A 23,798-nucleotide genomic window follows, 5' to 3' on the forward strand; every position below is an offset into this window, starting at 1 on the left:
AATTTCTTATCACACATCTAAATCAAGATATCCACTTTTCAGCTGTCGAATTACATCATAATTGTTACAGCAAGATCTTCATTATACATCTATCAATTCGCTTCCTCGTTCCTATCGCCAAGACTTGAAAACAACATTTCGCTTTTGTTTTTCTTTCGATTAATTTATAAGAAGATACGAACACTGGAATTATGAAACCCAAGGAGAGCAAATGTGTCACTAACTTCTCTGTAAAAACACGAATCTTACTTAACAGAAAAAAAGTAATAGGGAAGATAGTTGCTCATTTTTCAACAGTATTTCGCCCACTTCTATGTTGAACAAATCGTTTAAAAAGGATAGATATGTTGTACAATGTATGTTTTGATTTTGTGATGTAGACTCATTCCTTGGAATGAATGTACATAAACATAAGAATTATTTTGAACATCGTTAAAGAACTTGGTTTCTTCCGACATCGCAGGTTTTTGGACTTTTAGCACTTGCAACACGGTAATCCGGCTTACGAGTCTACTTAGCTCCGAAGCTTGGACTGGAGAAGTTCCGTGCTGCTTCGTAAAGCCAGTCCAGCCATGTTTCCTTTTCTCCCCACACTTACCATTTTTGCCCTTAATCTGCGACCCAAAACTGCGGCTCAAAGCGTCTCAAAGAACTGGTACGCACGCTCCAGGCGCTTTGACGTTATGTGCATGCTTCTTCTAGTGAATATTAAGCGTCTGATCGTGTTGTTTACCCTTTCTGAACGTTCGTACTGCAGTGTATCATGTAGCATTGCATATCATGCACCAGCAGTTTGTTGTGATGTATCTCCCTTCTTATGTTGTTGCCGAGTGTAATTTTTTGATGAACTGTCATTTATTCGATGTATATTGCTGGTAAAACAACAGTAACGTAAACGATAGACAACTTCAGACAGTGATATAATGGGGCATTCAGTAGCTGTTTCTGCCAAGTCGTACTTCACACACCAACGTTTGAATATGTATCATAATCGCTAAGTAATGATGAGTTTGTAGATACGTTTTTTTTTTTTTTTTTTACCTGTTCAGTATTTAATTGGGGAGTGAAGTACTCACATTCATCTGTGTGTTGATTGCATACCAAGACATTAATTACATATCTTAAGTTGATAGTCATTTAATTGTGGTTAGCGTACTTATAAAACTAGAAATTATGGTGCTTCCACTAAAATTGTGAGTCATGGATAAACTGATTCACACAAGTATTTGCTGTGAGACGGGTGCTTCTGTTTAGTCAGTGTTCGAAAATTAAGCATTTTGGTATACATCTATAATCATCAGAATCACAATAGCACTGTACTTTCGTTTTAGTTATTTAATTTGTCTCATCCACAGAATAGTTCACGTGCTCTTCACTACTGTGTTCTTTCGTAGTGCAGACCATTTTCACAACTCATTTCAGGTTGAAGCCGTAATACAGGATTATAACAAAATGACACGTGTGCAGATAAAGTGAAAACATCGAGCAACCGTTCTGTTACGGACGGCTTTACGATAGCCCTGTGAATCGTAGTGCAGTTCGTTTCGAATGAAATTATTTTGTTATTATAAAGCAAAAGCTCAGCCGAGTGTTTGAAAATAACAAATATTTTAACTGCGGCATTGTAAGAGCACAAAAATTGTCATACCTGGTAATGAGACCACAGTATTTCATGTAAGGTGCAGAATATCTGGATGAGAATTTCGGTGTATTAAGATGCTTAAATTAGTCTACCATATAAATAGGACAGTTTGTTTCTGCTGTATTTTTTGTATGTGCATATCTTGGTTCTACGATTGATATGATGATGAGTTTCGTCACATAAAGACACTTTGTGGGTTTCCCCTCGCCTCCATATCGAATATATCCAGTTTGTGTGCAAAAGAAAGAAAAAAATAAGGAAGACAACACTATGGCAGCCTTGTGAGCCGTTCGCTTGCCATACTCAGCAAGGCGGTACATAAAGTATACAAAATTTGGCATTCGGGAGAATCGGGCATAGTAGGCTCACCTGACTATCCAGATTTACGAAAGAAGCAACAATTATTCAGGCCTAGGTCTTCATTCACAGACGAGAGTATCTCCTTAAAATCAGTATTAATAGCTTGTTGTGGAAGATATTTTGTTAGGTTTATTAGTGTATGTTAAAACCAGTGATTTCTTTTTTCAGCTAAACTCGTCGAAAAAAATGTTAGCTATGCAAACTAGTCACTTCGGACCGCTGTATCTATACAAGTTATAAATTAAAGATACCTGCTGTGGTTTCTGTCTGATGTCCGGGTCAGTCTCAGGGACTTCGATACTGTTTTCAATAATAGATAGACATAGAATATGTATTGTTATCGCTAAGTAATGATGAGTTTGTAAATACCTTATTTTTTTTACCTGTTCCGTATTTAATTGGGGTGTGAATTGACATCTTTTGTCAATGATAGGAGCTATGACAGTATGTGGTGCGAAAAGCAGTAAAGTAAGAGTTAACTCACCTTCATAGATCAGAGAATGTTAACCAGAATATTGAAGTTTCTCACCACGTTTTTCTGACTTTATGGGGAAGTTAACCTCAGAAACTACTGTAGGGAGCTCGACACGGTTTTTGCTAATAGACAAATGAATCATTAGGTGGGTTTTTGTACATCACTACATACTATAAACAAGTCTTCCGGCCATAGATGGATTGCTACCTGTGCGAAACTGGGACAGGTCGTTGGTATGGTGGCCACCAAGAGCTGTTGCATAGCGATTTTACGACTATGAAGTGTGGGGCCTGAAGATGGCACCAATGTAATGCCGAAACTGGTAGCATATAAGAAGTTCATAAAATGAATTTCTATAGTACATACGGCTGTTGGTAAATTATTGCATCAAGAAATATATGCCTATGCTAGCCGTTGTCCCACAGTCCGTAATGGATCAACAAAGAAGCGCACCTTTCTGTTGTGTGAAGTCAGCCCAGTACAATGGGTTGACGTGGAGAGGAGACAAAATGAGAGAAAATGTCTATGTAGATCGGACGTCGCCATGACCACATCGTGAAAGAAGTTGCCCGATTTGTTGTATCAGCGCGGCCTGTCCAGTGGTTCTGCAAGGAACGGTGTGCCTCTTGCAGCCATTTAACAAGGCGTAGGAACAGTGATCATAAAAAGACCCTAACCAAAAGGGTCCTGAGACGCGTTCACCTCTTTTCAATAACAGTTGATTTTAAACTCTTTCCAACCCGATAGGAGTAGTTGCAGTCGTTGAATGCAGGTCCATCTCAACCGATTTTCGAGACAGCAGTTGTCGGTTACCTCGTAAAATACCATTGCACACAGTGATACACAAAGCTGCACCTCTTTATTGAGCCAAATAACAAGAAAACTGAGTACCCACTGGAGAGTGTAGCGTGGTCCGACGAGTCACGATTTTACCTCTTTTTAAACGAAGCAGCATGTCGGGCGAACTTAAGACCCGATGAGGCAAGATTTTTTTTTTTTTTTTTTTTTTTTAGAGCACTGTAGGCAAGAAGTATTTCTATGATATTTTGGTGGTTTTACGTACCATGAATTGGGCGCACTCACCTAGGTTACTGTGAATACGAACCACGGCGTTCAGAATGTCCTTTGTTCTGGATCTTCATCAGCTGGGGACACATCGCTGTTCACAGGACTATACGCATGACTTGCTGATGTGACGGAACACTCAGACACCCTACGACACCTCGACTTACTTTCTGAATCACTCGACCTTAATCGCATAAAAATGTCTGGGACTATTCGAAACAGCGAATAAGGCATGGCGGTCAACATCACCGTAATTTGGCAGCTCTAAGGGATGTAACCATTGATTGGCTTTAACTGGGTATGGCAACCTGAAGAAATTTGTGAGCTTTCTGGCTTGCCTATTTCATGTTGTTGCCAAATGTAGACACGGTGTTACATGGTATTAGCTTTATATTTCCCGTAGGTGACTTAAATTTTTGCCTGATGTGCTTATTTGCACTGAAATTTGGAGAGATACGTCCTGATGTGACATCTATCCCATGTGTTTTACTACCATAATATAATTTGATCGATTTCTTTATAAAATGGTGCAATATTTATTAGTGTGAGGAAGTTACCAGCGCCTTTAGACATTGTGAAATTGGACATTAAATACTGGTCTTGAAGTTAACCATGGCACCATGCGCATTTCAATACGGTAATGTATACAAATAGCATATATGATGATGTGCCTCGTTCGTGTGTCTGCAAAAAAAATGCAAAGTGTATAATAACCTTTGCATTGTTTTAGTTTGAAGTGAACGTGCTGAGTGTAACTGTTTGTGTCGTTTCAGAGGTGACGAAAGAGGTGGCCCGCGTGCAGGCGCAAGGTCGTCCCCTGCCCCGAGAGAGCAAGTATGTGGACATATACCGCGAGAAGCCCATCCGCGTCGCAGTCAAGGTGCTCGTGCCCATCAAGGAGCATCCCAAGGTGAGTACTCTCAACGAGTCCATCTGATTCTGTTTTCTTTTGAGTTATTTCCCCAATATCACTTCACTTTCCCTAATGTTCACCAATATCACCCACACCACAGTTTCAAGCTTCCACTACTTCTTATACGAAAACCACCACCACCACCTTACCATTCGTAGCAGAAGTTGGTAATTTGTAGAGTCAGTTACATCAGCAAATATCTTTCATGTAGACACTGAAAAAAGGTCTTAGTGGCGTTGTCTTTAATCTAAGTAATCTTAAAAAGTCACATTGTTACGACTACGTCCTGGAGACGAAGGTTACCTGTCTAGAGCTTGTAGTTTGTAGTGTGTGTTCGTTGATGCGCACCGATGGAGTGAGCAGGGTTTGGCATGCTGTGTGTACGCATTTCCCTTATTCCCGTAGTCGCTGTGACTTCTTGTTGTTGTTTCCGCTGTCGTCGTCAGTCCGAAGACTGGTACATGCAGCCCCTTCACGCTACCCTGTAGTGTGCAAGCCAATCATCTCTGAACAACTGCTGTAAGCTACATCCACTTGAATTCACTTACTGTATTGACGCCTTGGGCCTCCCTCAACGATTTTTAGTCTGCACACTTCCCTCCGGTACTAAACTGGCTATTGCTTGTTGCCTCATTATGTTGATTCCTTGTTTTAATCAAGTTCTGCCATAACTTTATTTTTTCCTCAATTCTATTCAGTACCTTCACAGCAGTTACGCGATCAACCTATCTAATCATCAGTATCCTTCCCTGCGCCACATTTCAAGAGCGTGCCTTCTCTTCTCGTCTGAATTGCCCGTCGTCCACGTTTCACTTCCGTACAAGGCAACCTCCAGACAAATACCTTCAGAAAACACTTTATTTTCTTGAGAAATGCTTTCGTGTCATTGCCTATTTACATATTATAGTCTCTCTACTTCGGCCGTCATCAATTACTTAACTGCCCAAAAAGCAAAATTCGTCTACTGCTTTTAGTCTCTTTCTTAATCTCAGCATCGGCTGATTTAATTTGATTACTTTCCATTGCCCCTTTTTTTTCATTTGTTGGTCATCTTATATCCTCCTTTCAAGACACCGTTCATTCCATTCAACTGATGTTCCTAGTCCTTTGTTGTATGTGGCAGAATTATTATGTCATCGGCAAACCTCAAATATTTTATTTCTCTTCTCCCTGAACATTAATTCCTTCTTCAAATATTTCTTTGGTTTCTTTTACTACTTGCTCAATGAACAGATTGAATAACACCGGGGATAGTGTACAACCTTGTCTCAACCCCTTTTCAACCACTTGCTTTCCTTTCATGCCCTTCGACTCTCAGGACTGCCGTCTGGTTTCTGTACAGGTTATATATAACCATTCGCTCGCTGTATTTTACCTCTCCTTCATTCAGAACTTCGAAGAACGTATTCCAGTCACCACTGCAAAAGCTTTTTATATATCTACAAATGTTAGGAAAGCAGGCTTACCTTTCCTTAACCCATCTCCTACAATATTTCGTAGAGTCATTAGTGCCTCGCGCTTTCCTATATTTCTGCAGAATCTGAACTGATCTTCCCCGACAACGGCCTCAACAATTTTTTCCATTTTTCCGTAAATAGTTCGTGTCAGTGTCTTACAACCATGTCCTATTAAACTGATAGTTCTTCTTGAAGTCTGATGGCATTTCCTCCGTCTCCTCCATCATGGCTGTGTCACCCAAGGATATCAGTATCAGTAGTTCTTGAGGAATTGAATCTACTCCAGTGGCAGTGTTTCGACTTAGGTCTTGCATTGTTTTATCAAATTCTTCTCGCAGTTTTATATCTCTCATCTCATTTTCATTTACTTCCTCTTCCCTTTCTACACTGTCCAGTCACATTAAAGTGATCACCTATCAAAAGCCTGACTAACGACCTTTCCAGGACGAACTGCTGCGAGACATGCAGAAAGTGTGTCAGTGAGGTTCTGGAAGCTACCGCCAGGCATGTGGAACCATGACGACTCCAGTGCCGTTGACAGCTGCGCTAGGTTTCTCGGTTGAGGGTCCATGTCGTGCACAGCCCGATCGACATGGTCCCACATATTCTCGGTTTTAAATCCGGAGAGTTTTGTGTTCAGGGGAGTTCTTTTAAACCCATGCTCGTGCTCTTCGAACCATGCACGTACACAGCGAGCTGTGATCCATTGCATTGTCGTGCTGGTAGACGGCATAGTACCGAGGAAAAGCACGCTGCATGTAAGGGTGGGCACGGTCCCCATGGGTGGATGGACTCTTGCGTGCCGGCCAGTGTGGCCGAGCGGGTGTAGGCGCTTCAGTCTGGAGCCGCGCGACCGCCGCGATCGCAGGTTGGAATCCTGCCTCGGGCATGGATGTGTGTGATGTCCTTAGGTTAGTTAGGTTTAAGTAGTTCTAAGTTCTAGGGGACTGATGACCTCAGATGTTAAGTCCCATAGTGCTCAGAGCCATTTTTTTGACACTTGAGTTGATCTGTTGTTCCTTCTACTCCCTCCTCTGACCTGGACCCTTCAGACGATTGTTGCAGGGCCGTACGCATCAACGGCCATATATCCGATGGAGCATAAAATGTAATTCATCTGAAAAGGCCGTCTAGTGGCCATGCAAATTTCAGCATTCGTAGCCGATAAACAGCATTCAGCCTGGTTGCATGAACCAGGCCCCTGCTGTAGAGGCCAATATGCAGCAACATTCGCTGAACAATCGTTACGGAGAGACTGTTGGTAGCCCCTTGGTTCACCTGGGCGGTCAGCAGCTCAACAGTTGCACGTCCTTTCGCCCGTACACATTTCCTCAGCCGTCGTTCACCCATGTCATCTGTGGCCTTTGGTGCACCACATCTGCCTCCGCACCGGTTTTGTATGGCCCCATTTTGCCATGCACGGTATACTTCGACAAAGGCGGCACGCGAACAGTTAACAAACTTAGCCGTTTCGGAAAAGCTTCCACCTCTTTTCCTAAAACCAATGATATGTCGTTTTGGACGTCAGGTAAGTTGCTACGTTTTCGCATTGATTTCCGCATGCTGCTGACACGGTGTATACACCCCGGACTGCTAGTACTGCCATCTGTCGTCTCTGAGTGGTTATTACACGTTGACGTTGAACATAGGCGGTGGCCACTTCAACATGGTTGGACTGTGCACAATATTGCCTTCAAGATCATTTCCCCTGATTAGCCACACTGTACATCCCTTCCACTTTGCAGCTTTCCCTTCTTTACCAGTACTGGTTTTCCATCTGAGCTCTTGATATTCATACAGCTGCTTCTCTTCTCCAAAGGCATATCTTTAATTTTCCTATTGGCGGTATCTATCTATCCCTTAGTTATATATGCTTTGCTGTCCTTACCATCCTCTAGCCATTCCTGCTTAGCCGTTTTGTACTTCGTCAGTCTCATTTTTAGGCGTCTGTATTCCTTTTCGTCTGCTTCATTTGCTGCGTTTTTATGTTTCCTTTTTCCACCAATTACCGTCCGTATCTCACGTGATATTTTAGGATTTAGACACCTCCATGCCTTTTTACCTATTTAATCTTTCCCTGCCTTCCTTATTTCGTGTCCCCAAGCTACACATTCACCTACTTTATTCTTTTCCCTAGTTTCCGTCAATCGTTGCCTATTGATTCTTTGAAACTTTCACAGTCTCTGGTTCTTGCAAATTTCACGTGTCCCATCTTCTTAATTTCCTAACTTTTTACATTATCCTAATTTTTAGTGTACGGTTAATAACTAATAAATTATGGTTAGAGTGTACCTCTGTTCGTCTTTCAGTTTAAAATCTGCACGGAACGGAAAGATAGTCAGTTTTCTGGACAGGAAAGGAGACATACAGTTCATGACACGGCTTTTATGACTCGCTTGCGTGTAAATGTCTTAACGGCGCCATTGTATGTCACGTGTTCATAACACTTCAGGAAATACTGATATTGCTCTTAAGTTGACACACATGCGCTCAACAATTCCGTAACTGGAATGCTGCTGATAGACGACGGGAAACATTTTTTGGAGATTCACGTGCTCTGCTCCCTAGGTCAGATGGACAGCGTCGTGTATTGCGAGACGTTTTGGAGCACAAACTCAGCGCGACCATTGCTGGCAGCGTTATGATCTGGATAAAGTTTACGTCGCATTTTTTGGTGCCATTAATCTATTTATGACGCACTCCTAACTGGTTACAAATCCATACGCGTAGATCTCATCAGCCGTTCGTGATTTTGTTTTCTCTTTGGAAGATTAAATCTTAAACCGCATTGTGCACTAAGTTATGTGGCTAGAAGTGTTCACCAGTGGATGGAAGAAGACAGTCGAGACTTCAAAAATACTGCCCTGGTCTGCTGATTCACAGGATGGTGATGGAACTTACCTTGGGTATTTTCGTTTCTCTCTTACCAGTTTCAAGGAAATTAGTCGGCGACTCAAACCCTGAAAACATGAACAAGACAGGGTTTAAGTCCGAAATGCCGGTCGCGGTGGCCGAGCGGTTCTAGGCGCTTTAGTCCGGAACCGCGCTACTGCTACGGTGGCAGGTTCGAATCCTGCCTCGGGCATGGATGTGTGTGATGTCCTTAGGTTAGTTAGGTTTAAGTAGTTCTAAGTTCTAGGGGACTGATGACCTCAGATGTTAAGTCCCATAGTGCTCAGAGCCATTTTTTAAGTCCGAAATGAAAGCGCTTTTGAATATTGCTTCAGCTTGTTTCTAAATTGGTAACCAAGCAACATTACGAAACGGAGAAAAGGTTGAAGTAATTTCAGTCGTTTCCAGTTAATTTGTAAGGGAAGTGTTAGTGCGAAATCAAGGTCAATTCTTTCCTTTCGGGAGCGCTTTAGCCAACAAAGGGCAAGGAATGTTAGAAAAAATTGTCTTAAAGACAAAAAACTAGCAAATGTCTATGGTCTCAAAATTTCAGCTGAAGGAACAAAATTCGTGACAAATATAAAAAATGCACTGAAATTTATAGAAACTGAAATAGGTAAAATAGACTAAATAAATTATGCAATAGAATGAACTTGAAAATTTTGCAGTAGCTATGGAAAGAGCATATTGTTTGACAAAGTATATTTACAACAAGAAATGCTTATTTAGACAAATAAAACTTTAACACTATACCACAGTGGTATGACTATAAGCTGGACAGAATAGAGGCACCTGAGCGACGGATTGTTAAAAAACAATAATGAGTGCAATACAAACTACAGATGGCTGCAAATGGGAAGTAATGAGGAGATATACAGAAATATAAAGAAAACATCAGAAGTGACGGCTAAGCGAAGATTAACCTTTTTGGGTTATCTCTACCGAATGAATGAGGACTGGCTAACGAAACAAATATTTCTCTGTATCTGGACGAAGAAATCGACAACAGCATCCGGATTAAAGAAATACCTGGGAGAAGCATGGAGAAGAAAGGGAAAGACAACGTGGGGAGAAACTGGAGCACTGGAAAAATAGGAAACAACACCAGAAAGAGAAAAGCAATTGAGGTTGTTACGTAATTCTGGATGGTGAATTCGAATGGAAGAAAACGAAAAAAAATCTATCTACACAAGTATAACGTAAAAACATATTTGAATGATGTGGGGTGAACCTTCTTTGTTTTTCACATATACCGTGAATCATGTTTATGAAAAGCGTCTTCTGATTCATAAAAAGCCGTTGCTGATCTGCTTAGGGAACGGCGTTGTACACTCCTTGGCATACTCGTATTTGCTGTCGTTCAGTGTGTGCTCTGTAAGGAGTCTTTCTGATAGTAGACACCAGCGTAATATAAAGTACACTGCTGTATCTTTATCATCCTGCCTTGCCAATCTCAGTGGTCAGCGCCTCACGCTGAGGAGCTTGAAAGAGAATTGAATTACTTCTAGGCGCTTCAGTCCGGAAACACGCTGCTGCTAGGGTCGCAGGTTCGAATCCTGCCTCGGGCATGAATGTGTGTGATGTACTTAAGTTAGGTTTAAGTAGTTGTAAGTCCAGGGGAATTCATGACCTCAGCTGTTCAGTCCCATAGTGCTTAGAGCCACTTCTGGAGGAAACATAGCGGCATTGAAATGCACAATAGGCAGTGCTGTGTGAAACATTATTTTCAAGTAAGCGCCGTAGGGAAATGGTAAAGAAAAGTTTCGAAATTCTACTTACGCTCCATTCTGAAACGGAACAGAAAGGAGGAAAATTAACAGCTTCGAGAAATATTATGAGGGAAGCGGCTGATAGCGAACTGAGAATGTTGAGGTAGTATTTGCAGCATTTTTACTTATCACCAGTTACACTGCTACAGTATTTGATGATGTACAATCAGACTCTGTCTTCAGGCTGAGAGCGAAGAGGATAATTGGAAGTACTAAACCATTGATTCCGGGTAGAAGGCGCTTGCCCGCCCGCTAATCCAATCCATGGCTCGCTGCAGGAGGCCGCCGTCTGGTTGCGCCGTGTGACGTTCGTTCGCTCCGTTTAGAGGGGTGCTTTCTGCGGATGAACCGCCAACGTGTTCACCGATCAAGTTACCCTGTCCAATCCTCCCCCCCCCCCCCTCTCTCTCTCTCTCTCTCTCTCTCTCTCTCTCTCTCTCTCTCTCTCTGTGTGTGTGTGTGTGTGTGTGTGTGTGTGTGTGTGTGTGTGTGTGTGTCATTGTTATTACATTGTGAGAGGGGAGGGGCAGTGGAGTCTTGTCCGGTCTCTAGACTGCTAATTATTGGGAGAAGCTAATCTCATGTTGAGATTTACACTTTCGTAGATTAATTCAAAAGTGCTGTTTTCGAAATGCAGGCGTCGGAATCAAGCCCGGAATAGCGCAGGCGTCAAGATCAAGTCAGGATCAGGCAATTAGTTGTACCTTACTACAAATTTTCAACGTAGCGTGCGCTCACCTAAATTGTAAAAACATCAGATTGCACTAGCATCTGCTAGGCTTGCGAACAACAATATTCTGGTGTTGACCGTGTGCGTGTTGGGCGTATTATAAATTGCTGTAAGACTGTATCATGCACCTACTACTATCAAAAATGTGCAGAACGGGTCATCCGACCTATTTGTTTGGACAAAGAGATGTAAGGGTATGTCCATTAAATTTCGGGCATGCAGCCGCGCAAATAAAATTTCCTCCACTGATATTTCGGCCGCGTATCGTCCTGCCATCCTCAGAGTGAGTCGCAAGACTGACGACAAGATGCAAAGCGCGGCCTTATATGCTCCACCACGGCGGTACTGCGCATGCGGGTCACAGATGCTTGTCGGCGGCAGAGAAATACGCTTACACATGCGCCGCCTGTGGCGAAGGCGCACAGACATTCGATTCTCTTATCGATGTATGATCGGCGGCAGTGACATCATGACGACTTCTCTGCAATTAAATTACCCAAAGAGCCTGATTCCATGCTTTGTCCAAATTAAAACCACTATATTTATGAAATTATTAGCTAATCTAATCTCTATAGCTTTCTTTAAGACAGATTCCCAAAAGGAAGAAGTGGATGTTAAAATCTTCACATCACTGTAATTCATGGAATGCCCTGTATCAATACAATGTTCGGCCACAGCTGACTTGTCTGGCTGTAATAAGCGTGTGTATCTTCGATGCTCCTCACATCTCTCATGCACGGTGCGTGTTGTTTGACCTATGCACGACTACTCACAATTTCCGCAAGGAATCTGATATACACCCGCTTTACGAAGTTGTAAATCGTCCTTCACAGAGCCGAGTAAAGCTGCAATCTTCGTGGGGGGCCGGAAGATCACCTTAACACAGTGTTTTTCGAGAATACGGCTTATCTTCGAGGAAAGAGCACTCACATAGGGAAAAAACGCACTAGATCTGAAGGATTTGCTGTCTTCTTCCCCATCACATACCTTCATTCTAGGTTTTTTGTTGAATGCTCGACGAATTTGTTGCGGAGAAAATGCATTCGATTTAAAAAATGCAGCCTGCCGGAGTGGCCGAGCGGTTCTAGGCCCCACAGTCAAGAACTGCGTGACCGCCACGGTCGCTGGTTCGAATCCTGCCTCGGGCATGGATGTGTGTGATGTCCTTAGGTTAGTTAGGTTTAATTAGTTCTAAGTTCTAGGCGACTGATGACCTCAGAAGTTAAGTCCCATAGTGCTCAGAGTCATTTGAACCATTTTAAAAATGCATTTGAGGTATGTGAGCTCTTCTTCCACATTGCCTTAATCGGATATACAGTGCGCCCTATGCACTAAGGTCTTAAGGACACCTAAGGTCTGTGAAAATGCACATCTAAGGGTATGGTTGCTGAGTAGTCCAGGCCTCCGTAACATGCACACCACTTTCTTAACAGTTTGTTGGGAGTCGCCTCATATAAACTTAATGCCTTGGGACACACTACCTGTTTGAGTGGCCGCTGGGTGCCGCAGTGCCGCCATATACTGCGGCGTATGTAGTACAAGCAGCAACACGTGGCCACAGCCGCGCGTGCTATCTTGCGAGCCAACCGCAACATCCGAGGCGCGGCTAGTTCCGTTATATCGAGGCGCTGATGCTACTGTATAGCACACCCATTTTACTATGGTGTGCAGCGCTGTTCTTACGAAAACAGGCAGCGCCGTGACTTCTCAATCACTAGGTACGCTTAGTACACACACCAAATTTAGCACTTATGTTTGGTCGAAAGTTTGTGCCTGACTTACGGAAACATTAGAATGTCATAATAGCTTTATTAGGAAATACATTTGTCAGAATTTTAAATTACATACGTACACAATTGATGTTAATTATTTTACTTGAGTATTTCGAGGGCTGGGAGTTAAGAGAGAATTGCGTGTTTCGCAAATGCTGTTGCTGCAGCTGATACGAACTTATTAATGTGACTCGATGTAAACGTATACTGTGACGAAAACTAAACGTCGTCGGTAGTGGGCATTGCTTGTGAACATAATACACAACCACCAGAATATGGTCCCGTTTGTTTACAGCACCACAGTGCACGGTACCAATATGTTCGATAAAGCCGCGCAAAAATGCGATTTTTAGGGAGTCAAATCTCTGGTTCCCGTGATCACAGAGATGAAGGGTCGAGTGTTCTGGATAGCTCCTGATGTAGCGATTATTGTATACTGTTTGCGCAAAGTTAGTTGACACGCGGCGCAGTGGCTGATGGGAGCGACCGTAAACGAAAAATCCGCTTACAGTCGCTCCCATCAGCCAACGGGCTGAGTGTCAACTTCGTTTGCCGAATACTACCTGTCGGAAGAACGGGTATACTGTAGCTGTCCTACTGCACGGGGTCAAAATTTAAACAATACACACTTCCTCCAGCCCAAACAAATTGAGCAAATCGGTGGGTTCTTTTGCGTTGGGTGTGCTTTAGGGTGGGCCGTAGGCGTGTTATGAAACCGCAATTTGTTCATGCGTACTTCCTGAGAAAACAATGAAAAACTATGATTTTGGGTACGAAAAGTATCAATTGAGGGGACGGCCACTTCGGTAGTTCCTACTCATGGCAAATGGTCGAAATTTTTACCGTATGTTGTTAATATGATGCTTTTGGGTTCTTGAATCTGTTTTCGACATTGTTATCCGTTACGGAAATCCAGAGGTACTAAAATATGTACGTAATATCCGGTTTGAGGCGTAAATGTAGTTTTAACTGACGTACGGAACACAAGTCAAACGTTCTAGTGTTGTCACAAGTGTTCTGAGGTAACAAAAATAGGTTGTTAGCATGTTTTCATCTGTAGTACTATATGCACTGTGTAATGGGTTCTTCACGCCCATACAAATGTGAGCAAAGTGGTACTGCAGTGACAAAAAATGGGCTAGAAAGAGTCTTAACTTGCCTGGAAAGAACATGAAACGACTGCCAAAAATTATGTAAAACTGGAAAGACTCCGAATTCAGTTAAACATTTATTATAACACTTTTACTGTTTTAAAATACAAATAAGCTGGGCGTTTTCTATGCATTGCGATCGACTGTAAAGGATTAAAAAATGTAAAGCAAACGATCCTACGTGAAACTTAAATTTTCCGTACTTTGTTTTGTCTGTGTTGACCTCAGAAGTTAAGTCGCATAGTGCTCAGAGCCATTTGAACACCTTTCTTTTTTTTTTCTTTTTTTTTTTCGCGTTGGTTAGCACTGAAATCTCTCTAAGTAATTGAGACAAAGACTGACAGCCTCTGTTCAACACTATTCCAATGAAACTCTAAAATCCTACTTGAGCTGCAGTTCCTGAGTGTGCCCCAGAGTCTATCACCGTCTTCCCGTAGTTGAAGTCTTTATCAGCTGTATCGGCTGCTATGGGCCTACTCGGCCCCACTGGCGTCTCGCTGCTAATACTCCAAACTGCCGGCACTGGCTCTTAATCTGCATCTGAATCTCAGCTTCTAGGTATTCCGCTGCCTGGTCTTTTATTTCGTTTCTCATGTACTTGGGTGCACATGAGTTAATTTTTTCACACGATCCTTTCATTTCTAAGTGATCGGATTGCACAAGAATGCCTATGGTTCCACACGACACTCTCGTTTCTAGCTACACGCAACTTAATTTGGTTCCACACGAGTCTTTTCTGCACGTGACTGACACTCACTGTTGCTGTATTATCACCCTGGTGTTTGCTTCTTCCACTGCGCAAGTTTGATTCATGCCGCTTCCTCTGGCAGGAAGTCAAACACTAAGTTATTTGATCAACAAGCCATACTTGATAGCCTCCGCCGCTTATCTTGTCCCTACGTCCTGGTGGCCTATTTCTTAATGTCGGCTGGCTCTTTGCCTATGGAGCCTGGACTGTTATTATGGTCACAAAAGCATGAATAAAAATTAAAATTTTCTACGGTCACAACAGGGTAGACAGAAACTTTATTCCACAACAAGAGAAAGCCGAAAACATAATAATATTATTACACTACAATACTGGGCTAGAGCAGCCACTGGAACGACGATGAACAGAGTTTGTGGATGAAACAGGCTGAAGTGCCGTGAAGAGGAATCCCTGAATAGTCCAGTTCCAGAGCGGGTTTGAAGTCTTGATGAAGGCGAAACGAATAGCATGGCGTCGTGGTATCAGCGGTGTTGAAGTCCAGGACGAGACTGACTGAAGTCAGATCCTCAATGCGCTTATGAAACCCCAGGAGGCCCGCAGCGGATGAGGCAACTGCGGCGTAGCATAACGTGATGGGCTCGGTACGGTCTTGCAGCCATCTGACTTGGGCGCGGGGTAGCCGCCCGGTCTGGCGCCTTGCCACAGTTCGCGTGGCTCCCGCTGTCGGAGGTTCGAGTCCTCCCTCTGGCATGGGTGTATGTGTTTCCCTTAGCGTAAGTTACATTAAGTAGTGTGTACACCTAGGGTACGACCTCAGCAATTCGGTCCCATAGGAACTTACCACAAATTTCCAGTTTTCCTTTATTACGGCACCTAATTACGTCGGCGTTTTCAAATAATGACGCACAACGCGTTTACACGCTGCCTTGCAAAGTAATTACGTCTTTACAGGAAGTGAAGAGCATAATTTTCAACAAAGAAATTCATAAATATCGAGCCATATAGAGAGACGTGCTCAGCGGCAAGCTAGTCAACAACACTCGGAAAACCTGCGCAGAACTAAGGATGCGTATTCGGCTAAAGACTCTGAGAAGACAATAACAAACAAAAAAATTTCTTGCATATGTAGGTATGGTCTCAACACATACTTTTCCTTTCTAATAGTTACGACGATGGTCAATTCTTGATACACGTGCGACGACGATGGTCAATTCTTGATACACGTGCGAATACCTTCGTGTGGTGAAAGCGTCACGAGTAAATACAGCGCACCTGCTTAGTTAGAAACAGTGCTCTAGCTGAAGTTTGTGTGCTTCGGCAGACATGTGGCTTTCGCTGCGGAATTGCTCCTCTCGGTAGCTGACGCACGGGCACCCGGCCACGTAATGTGCCCCCTCTTGGGAGGCGCGTGTGATTGCATTCTTATCGCGGACCGCCCAGCGTATTCTCCGCCCGAGAAAAGTGAATTCGGCAATTCCGTTAAGACGCCGGTGTCTCCCCGTGGAACCAATTTCCCCGTAGTTTATGAAGTCTGTGGCCGAAAGTGGAAGGGCAGCGGAGACAGAAAAAAAAGAAAAGAACTGTTCATAATCAAGCGGTCCATAGAAATGACTTCTATCAGGCAGAGATTCAAGAACATCTCACGTAAATATCTACGTATGCGAATTTCTTGCAGGAATCACAACGCAGTTCATTGTAGAAGATCAATTTTTATTCATTATCAATGTTCCTTTATTTTTATTCGTGTCATGTTAGAGATTGTATTGATAATTTAGAGCAGGAAAGAAGGTCATCCATAGTCTTAGCGCAGCCTGCTCAAAAATGGCTCTGAGCACTATGGGACTTAATATCTATGGTCATCAGTCCCCGAGAACTTAAAACTACTTAAACCTAACTAACCTAAGGTCATCACACAACACTATCGCAGCCTGTGTTACTCTTCTCTACATCATTCTTTATCGAGTGGTAAACCTCTATGTTTCGGCAGTACTGAAAAACAATAATTATTCATTTTTCAAACTGCCACTTGATACGGCAATTTGTTTAGTAACTGATTCAAGTGCGAAATTCTTCTACCGTTGACCTCCTTACAGACAACGAGGACCAAGGCGTCATACGAGTAACTCTGACATTGGTTAACTGTGACCATTTTTTGTGGAGGTAATCGTGATATGATGCCTTTAATTTTAAAAACGAGAAAAAGGGACATAGTGAAATCTGATACCAGCACATAACCTACACCTTTAATATAGCATCATGTTTTTCATCTGACGGGCGGATCACCATCCAAGTGTCACATGTAGACACTGCAGAGTGATCAGGGATTTAATGCAGGATCTTGATGGAATCTGGTGGTCAGCTACTTGTCTTTTCGCCACCTACACTCTCCACGTTAACCAAAAACGGTCGAAGGAAATGTCTCCCGCCTTACCTACTGCATTCGGAATTCAGAATGTGAGGCTGGCCTGCAGCTTACGAATTCAATATGTTACCTCGTATCTGATATACAAATTTTAAGTTTGATTACAAGTCATTTCTTCTGGGAAATTGCTTCTGTTCTTCAGACGAACACTTAATTAAATGCGTGTAGTCTTGTAGATAATAATCTTTACTTTGTTGATAAATGTGTGTTGCACTTGCCTTGATTAGTGGCACCAGACTAATTTGTCCATTCTTATCAAATTTAAGCCTGTATGTTATTTAGTTATCAGTAAATGGCCAACATGCAGCCATTCACAAAAAATCATGCGTATGCAACCTGTAAACTGATTTGTTCAGCATCATGTAGACACAAATTGCGCAGTCGCAAATGATCTATGGAGTCTGTAATTTTCTAACATGTGTCGGTGATACGTTCATAGTTCGACTCAGCGATGAGGATAAATTGGTTTTTCTTGAGCAACTGAACTACATTCATGAAAAGATAGGGTTTACCATGGAACGGGAAGTGAATTGCTGTGTGCCGTTCTTGGATGAATTAGCTCGACGTTAGGAGAGTGGATTGTTAGGCAGTTCCGTGTACCATAAGGCCGCCCATACTGATTTACGCTTGCAGGTGTCCAACTACGACCATTCTTCGCAGACTATCAGCGTACTCAAAATTTTTGTACATAGGATCTAAGAAGTAGTGTCCGACTGTGACAGCCTACGGGACGAACTGGTACAGTATTGCTGAAAATGGATACACAAAATATCAGAGTAAGAGAGCTCTGCAAGCGAAAACACCAGACCAACCAAAGGAAGAGCAGAAAGAAAGTCTATGGCGTTTCTACCGTAAGTGCGAAATGTTTTTTGAAAACGCAGATCAATGAAGAAGCGTAAAATGAATGTGCCTTCGGCCGCCGGCCAGGACGGGCAGATATTCTGGGACCTGTGAAGATGTGCTTTTACGAAAAGCAAGTATTTATGAAACTACACACACACACACACACACACACACACACACACACACACACTGCAAACAAATGTGAATGTGCAGTGGCTGCAAATGGTTTCACTGGCCATTACATGGATTAAGGAAATTGAAGCTGCTGGCCACAGCCTTATCCCGTTGTGACTCATTGGGTCAGGAAGCTGTGGAAGTACAGTTAGCAGATAAACAGTTCTAACAAAGCTTTTGTTGCTGTCTGTCTTCTCTGGACCGAGCATTTACTCCACAGTACTGTGTCCAGTAGTTCTAGTTTCGACGGCAGACCTTCAATGTGTCCGTGTGACTTATCAGCAGAAATGTTGGAAGGCGACAGTCGTATGCTGTTTTGCATGCACACTGCGAAAATTACTGGAATAACTGTACTACCTTATCCAAAGTATGCGGAAACCCATATGTAATGCAGAATTAACAGTTGGGCACCCCAGACCAGAATTACAAAATGGCTCTAAGCTATATAGGACTTAAAATCTGATGTCATCAGTCCCCTCGACTTAGAACTACTTAAACCTAACTAACCTAAGGACATCACACACATCAATGCCCGAGGCAGGATTCGAACCTGTGACCGTAGCAGAGGCGTGGTTCCGGACTGAATCTCCTCGAATCGCTCGGCCACAGGGACCGGCAGCAGAATTACAGACCACTAGTCAGTCGAGGTGGTTATTGGATATGGCGTATTATCGGAACAAAGTCAGAGTGGGTGTAAACTAAAGACGAAAGTTTAAGTAGAAAAAATTTAAAATTAACAACAAAAATTTGCAATACCGTCTGTACTGATTAGGCGACCTGCATAGTAAGCTCATTTCTTGATCGCTCTCTAGTTTGGATACCAGTATTTATTGTGCCCGTTTTAAAACACAGTTATTTCTTGACGTTTCTATATCTTTCAGGTGCTTAATTATTTCAGTGTTTTTTATCGATTTATTATTCCGTCATTTTGGCGCTTTATAGGAGAATCTCAACACTGCTCAGTCGTTTTCTGGTCGTTATTTCTAAGCATAATAAGGGCATTTGGAAGGAACTCTCAAGGGATTGCATTTTCCCGTCAAGGCCAGCTGCTGCGCGACGCATTCCGTCGCCGTCAGGCGCTATGAGCAGACCTTATGCTTCCGCGAGACAACCGCCATTCGGAAAGCGGTCACGTGCCAAGCTGCTCTTTGCGCGCTTTGGTGTGCCCTCGCTCGGCCGCCATCGCTAATCCGCTTACTGGCCCCGGGGCTCGCTGTGGGACTTGTGTGATTTAATAATCTGGCCGAGCGCGCCAATCGATGCGTGTGCTGTGGCTCCCTCTGGGCCGCCGAGACAGCATTCCATGTCGGGGGAAGATGCCTCCCATCCCAGGGACACGGAAACTGCTGCGCCTAATCTTACAAATGCTTCTGTTATATATTCGTTCGTGTCGGGAAATGACAGTGAAAATGTTGTAAAATAAAACCGCAAATTCATTAAATGTAGCGTAACGCCATCTGACGTCCAGCATAATAAATGGCCTTAATACTCGCAGACGGGAGAAAAGAGTATCTATACTGAAGCGCCAAAGAAACTGCTATAGGCAGGCATATTCAAGTACACAGATATTTAAACATGCAAAATACGGCGTTGCGGTCGGCATCGTCTATATAAGACAACAAGGTCAGGCGCAGTTATTAGATCTGTTACTGCTGCTACAATTGCAGTTTATCAAGAGTTAAGTAATTTTGAACGTGGTGTTATAGTCGATGCTGGAGCAATAGGACATATCGTCTCCGAGGTAGCGATGATGCGGGAATTTTCCCGTACGACCATTTCAAGAGTGTACCGTGAGAATATCAGAAATCCGGTAATAAAACATCAAATCTCCGACGTCGCTGCGGCCGGAAAGAGGTCCTGCAAGACCGGGACCAAGGACGACTGAAGAAAATCATCCAACGTTACGGAAGTGCAACCCTTCCGCAAATTGCTGCAGACCATCAGCAAGTGTCAGCGTGCAAACCATTCAAAGAAGCTTCATCGATATGGACTTTCGGAGACGAAGGCCCACGCCTGTACCCTTGATGACTGCGCGACATAAAGCTTTACGCCTCGCCTATGCCCGTCAACACCGACATTGGACTGTTGATAACCGGAAAAATGTTGCTTCGTCGGACGAGTCTCGTTTCAAATTGTATCAAGAGGATGGACGTGTACGGGCATGGAGACAACCTCATGAATCTATGGACCCTGCAAATCAACAGGGGACTGTTCACTCTGGCGGAGGCTCTGTAAAGGTGTGGGGCGCGTGCAGTTTGAGTGATACGGGACCCCCTGATACGTCTACATTCGACTCTGTTAGGTGACACGCATCCTGTCTGATCACCTGCATCTCTTCATGTCCATTGTGCATTCCGACGGACTTGGCCAATTCCAGGAGGAAAATGCGACACCCCACTTGTCCAGAATTGCTACAGAGTGGCTACAGGAACACTCATCTGAGTTTAAACACTTCCACTGGCCACCAGAGTCCCCAGGAATGAACATTGTTGAGCATATCTGGGATGCTTTCCAACGTGCTGTTCACAAGAGATCTCCACCCCTCCTACGGATTTATGGACAGCCCTGCAGAACTCTTGGTGTCAGTTCCTTCCAACACTACTTCAGACTTTAGTCGAGTCCGTACCACGTCGTCTTGGGCACATCTGGGTGCTCGCCGGGGGCATAAACGATATTAGGCAGGTGTACCAGTTTATTTGGCTCTTCAGTGTATAATAAACATTTATTTCAAATTTCCATAAAACAAGAGTTGCTAGAGATCCTTCATGTGCATCGAATCTAACATCTCACTTTCTTCATCATGGCATCCCTACTTCGTGTTTGTTCTGCACTGCGACGTTCAGTTTCACAATCGGTTTAGACACCTCCCCATGTTCCAATTTTGATATAATAATTACCATGTGATATCTTTCTAGCTTTTCAAAGTTCTCTGGTTGTTACACATTTCCGGTTTGCGACATCATCCCGAAACCAAGGTCGATGTTTTCTGTCACAATACGTCATATTCCATCATAGGTAGAGTTCCTCCAGGCTGACGCATCGTTCTCGGAGGCCCGAGAGTACAGTCAAGGGATGCCACGCTAAAGGAACTTGAATGTACACCTCATGCGGTGTTTGTGATGCGAATCGGATCTTCTGCTTGATGGCCTCGCAGCGGAATTAAATTGCGGGAGTGCAGTACGTATTTGTATTTGGAAGTTAGGTATCTGAATAATTGATGACTATTACAGAGTATCCTTAATTATTTGTTTTAGATTGAATGCGCATATCTGCGTTTTTCCATTATTAGGCTTAAAGTCATCATTTTCGTAGGAATTGGATAGTGCTTAAATGGCACGAATCATCTTGTTTCCTGTGTCAAATGGCTCTGAGCACTATGGGACTCTACTTCTGCGGTCATCAGTCCCCTAGAACTTAGAACTGCTTAAACTTAACTAACTTAAGGACATCTCACACATCCATGCCCGAGGCAGGATTCGAACCTGCAACCGTAGCGGTCGCGTGGTTCCAGACTGTAGCGCAAGAACCGCTCGGCCACTCCGGCCGGCGTTTCCTGTGTTATCAAAAGATTTTCATTACGCGGCACCTACAGCGGTATGATTTGCTTATATTAATGCTCTGGATTTGAGGTTTATAGTTACTCATCAGTATAGATGTTATATAACAGGGGTGGAAAGCAATACCATTCCTTGTGTTAGGTAGTTTTTCTGTATTCTACAATGGTTTTTTGTATGCTGCAAAATGACAAGACACGTCTATCAAGTAACGGACTTCCTGAACTTAATCGATAATTCGGTACAATTAGATACGACATGTTGAGATACTTTGAAAAACAAACGATAGAAATAAATCTTTTATGGTTGTATTTTGTTCATCTCTGACATGAAGACCGTAGAGAAAGACATTTAAATCAGCACAGTTGTAATTCGATTTCAGCTACAATGTTGCCAACATCAACTTCGGATGAGGTGACCGAACTCGGTGGCGCAGTGGTTAGCACACTGGACTCACATTCGGGAGGACGACGATTCAATCCCGCGTCCGGCCATCCTAATTTAGGTTTTCCGCGATTTCCCTAAAGCGCTCCAGGCAATTGCCGGGATGGTTCCTTTGAAAGGGCACAGCCGATTTCCTTCCCCGTTCTTCCCTAATCCGATGACACCGATGACCTCGCTGTTTGGTGTCTTCCCCCGAACTTCCCAATCTTTCGGATGGGGTGAGGGAATTACAGTCGGTTCCACAAGAAAGAGTACACCGTTATCTGTATGAAATGAAAAACACAATTATAAATATATGTTTACATAAAAATACTTGTTATTACTAATTGCACAATTACCTAATAGTTAATCCAATCGCCGCCATTATCTCTCCGGTAAGTGGTCCACGTTTCCAGCGTCTAAATATCGTTTGACCCACTACCCAACGAATGTCTTTGACTTTCTAAGAATTTTAGCAGCAGCTCCATATGAAAGCTTTGGTTCCTTTGGGTGGTTTACAAGGAACACTGCCTCGTGGCGCTTCACGTTTAAGGGGCGTTCAAAAAGGAAGGAGCCGGAGGCATAATTACAAAAACCAGTACCTTTATGTTAGAAGAACTGACCCTGGCTGCTGAAACACTTGTCCCACTGTGACACAAGGCGGTGAATGGTTGTCTCGTAAAATTTCCGGGGCTGCGATGTTAACCAGTTCCGCACGTACAGTTGGACCTCGTCGTCCGAGATGAAGCCTCCGCCCCCCAGAACCTTTTTAAGTGGACCAAAAATGGCCCCCTTCTGATTCACTTCGTGCAGGACGGAACAAAAGTGAATGCCCAACCTTAATCGCAAAGCTTGACCATCCTTCGCCAAGCGATCAAATCAAAACGACCAGGCAATATCACTCGTGGGGTCATCTGCTCCACGACAATGCAAAACCTCATACGGCCAACACAGTCGTGGCATTCCTGCAGAAATTCAGACGGGCGGTTCTCGGCTACTCCATGCAGTCCGGACACCTCACCCTGTGGTTACGACATTTTTGGTCCCCTTAAAAAGGCTCTGAGGGGCAAACGATTCACCTCGGATGACGACGTCCAGCTGTACGTGCAGAATTATTTAACATAGCAGCCCCGAGAATCTTATGAGGCAGCCATTCACGGCCTTGTGTCACAGTGGGACAAGTGTGTCAATACTTCTAACATACAGGTACTGATTTCTGTAATTTTGCCTCCAGATCGTCTCTTTTTGATCGCCCCTTATATTTTGCAGTCATTTAGAATTGCAACCGACAAAACAAAACATTCAACTCTCACACCGCTTATTCATACACTGTCCAAATTGCATTGATTACAGATTCGAGACCACTACCAGAGACGTCCCTGCGGACGTCACATTTAAAATGATGGTGTACACTTTCTTGTAGAACTGACTGCATATATAATGTTTA

The 23,798-nt window shown here is 43.4% G+C and overlaps 1 protein-coding gene across 3 annotated transcripts in view; it reads left to right on the forward strand.

The window, feature by feature from the left end:
• Nucleotides 1-23,798, forward strand: part of LOC126091847 (KH domain-containing, RNA-binding, signal transduction-associated protein 2-like) — a 537,235-nt gene that overhangs the window by 406,776 nt on the left and 106,661 nt on the right. For all 3 annotated transcript variants that reach the window (XR_007521268.1, XM_049907106.1, XM_049907107.1), the window contains exon 2: nucleotides 4,316-4,452. Coding sequence is in view for 2 of the 3 variants with exons in the window: in XM_049907106.1 (XP_049763063.1) it covers nucleotides 4,316-4,452 (137 nt within the window). In the remaining variant the exon portion in view is untranslated. The remainder of the gene's footprint in view (nucleotides 1-4,315; nucleotides 4,453-23,798) is intronic.

This window comes from Schistocerca cancellata, chromosome 7 (assembly GCF_023864275.1).
Source record: "Schistocerca cancellata isolate TAMUIC-IGC-003103 chromosome 7, iqSchCanc2.1, whole genome shotgun sequence".
Lineage (NCBI taxonomy): Eukaryota > Metazoa > Arthropoda > Insecta > Orthoptera > Acrididae > Schistocerca > Schistocerca cancellata.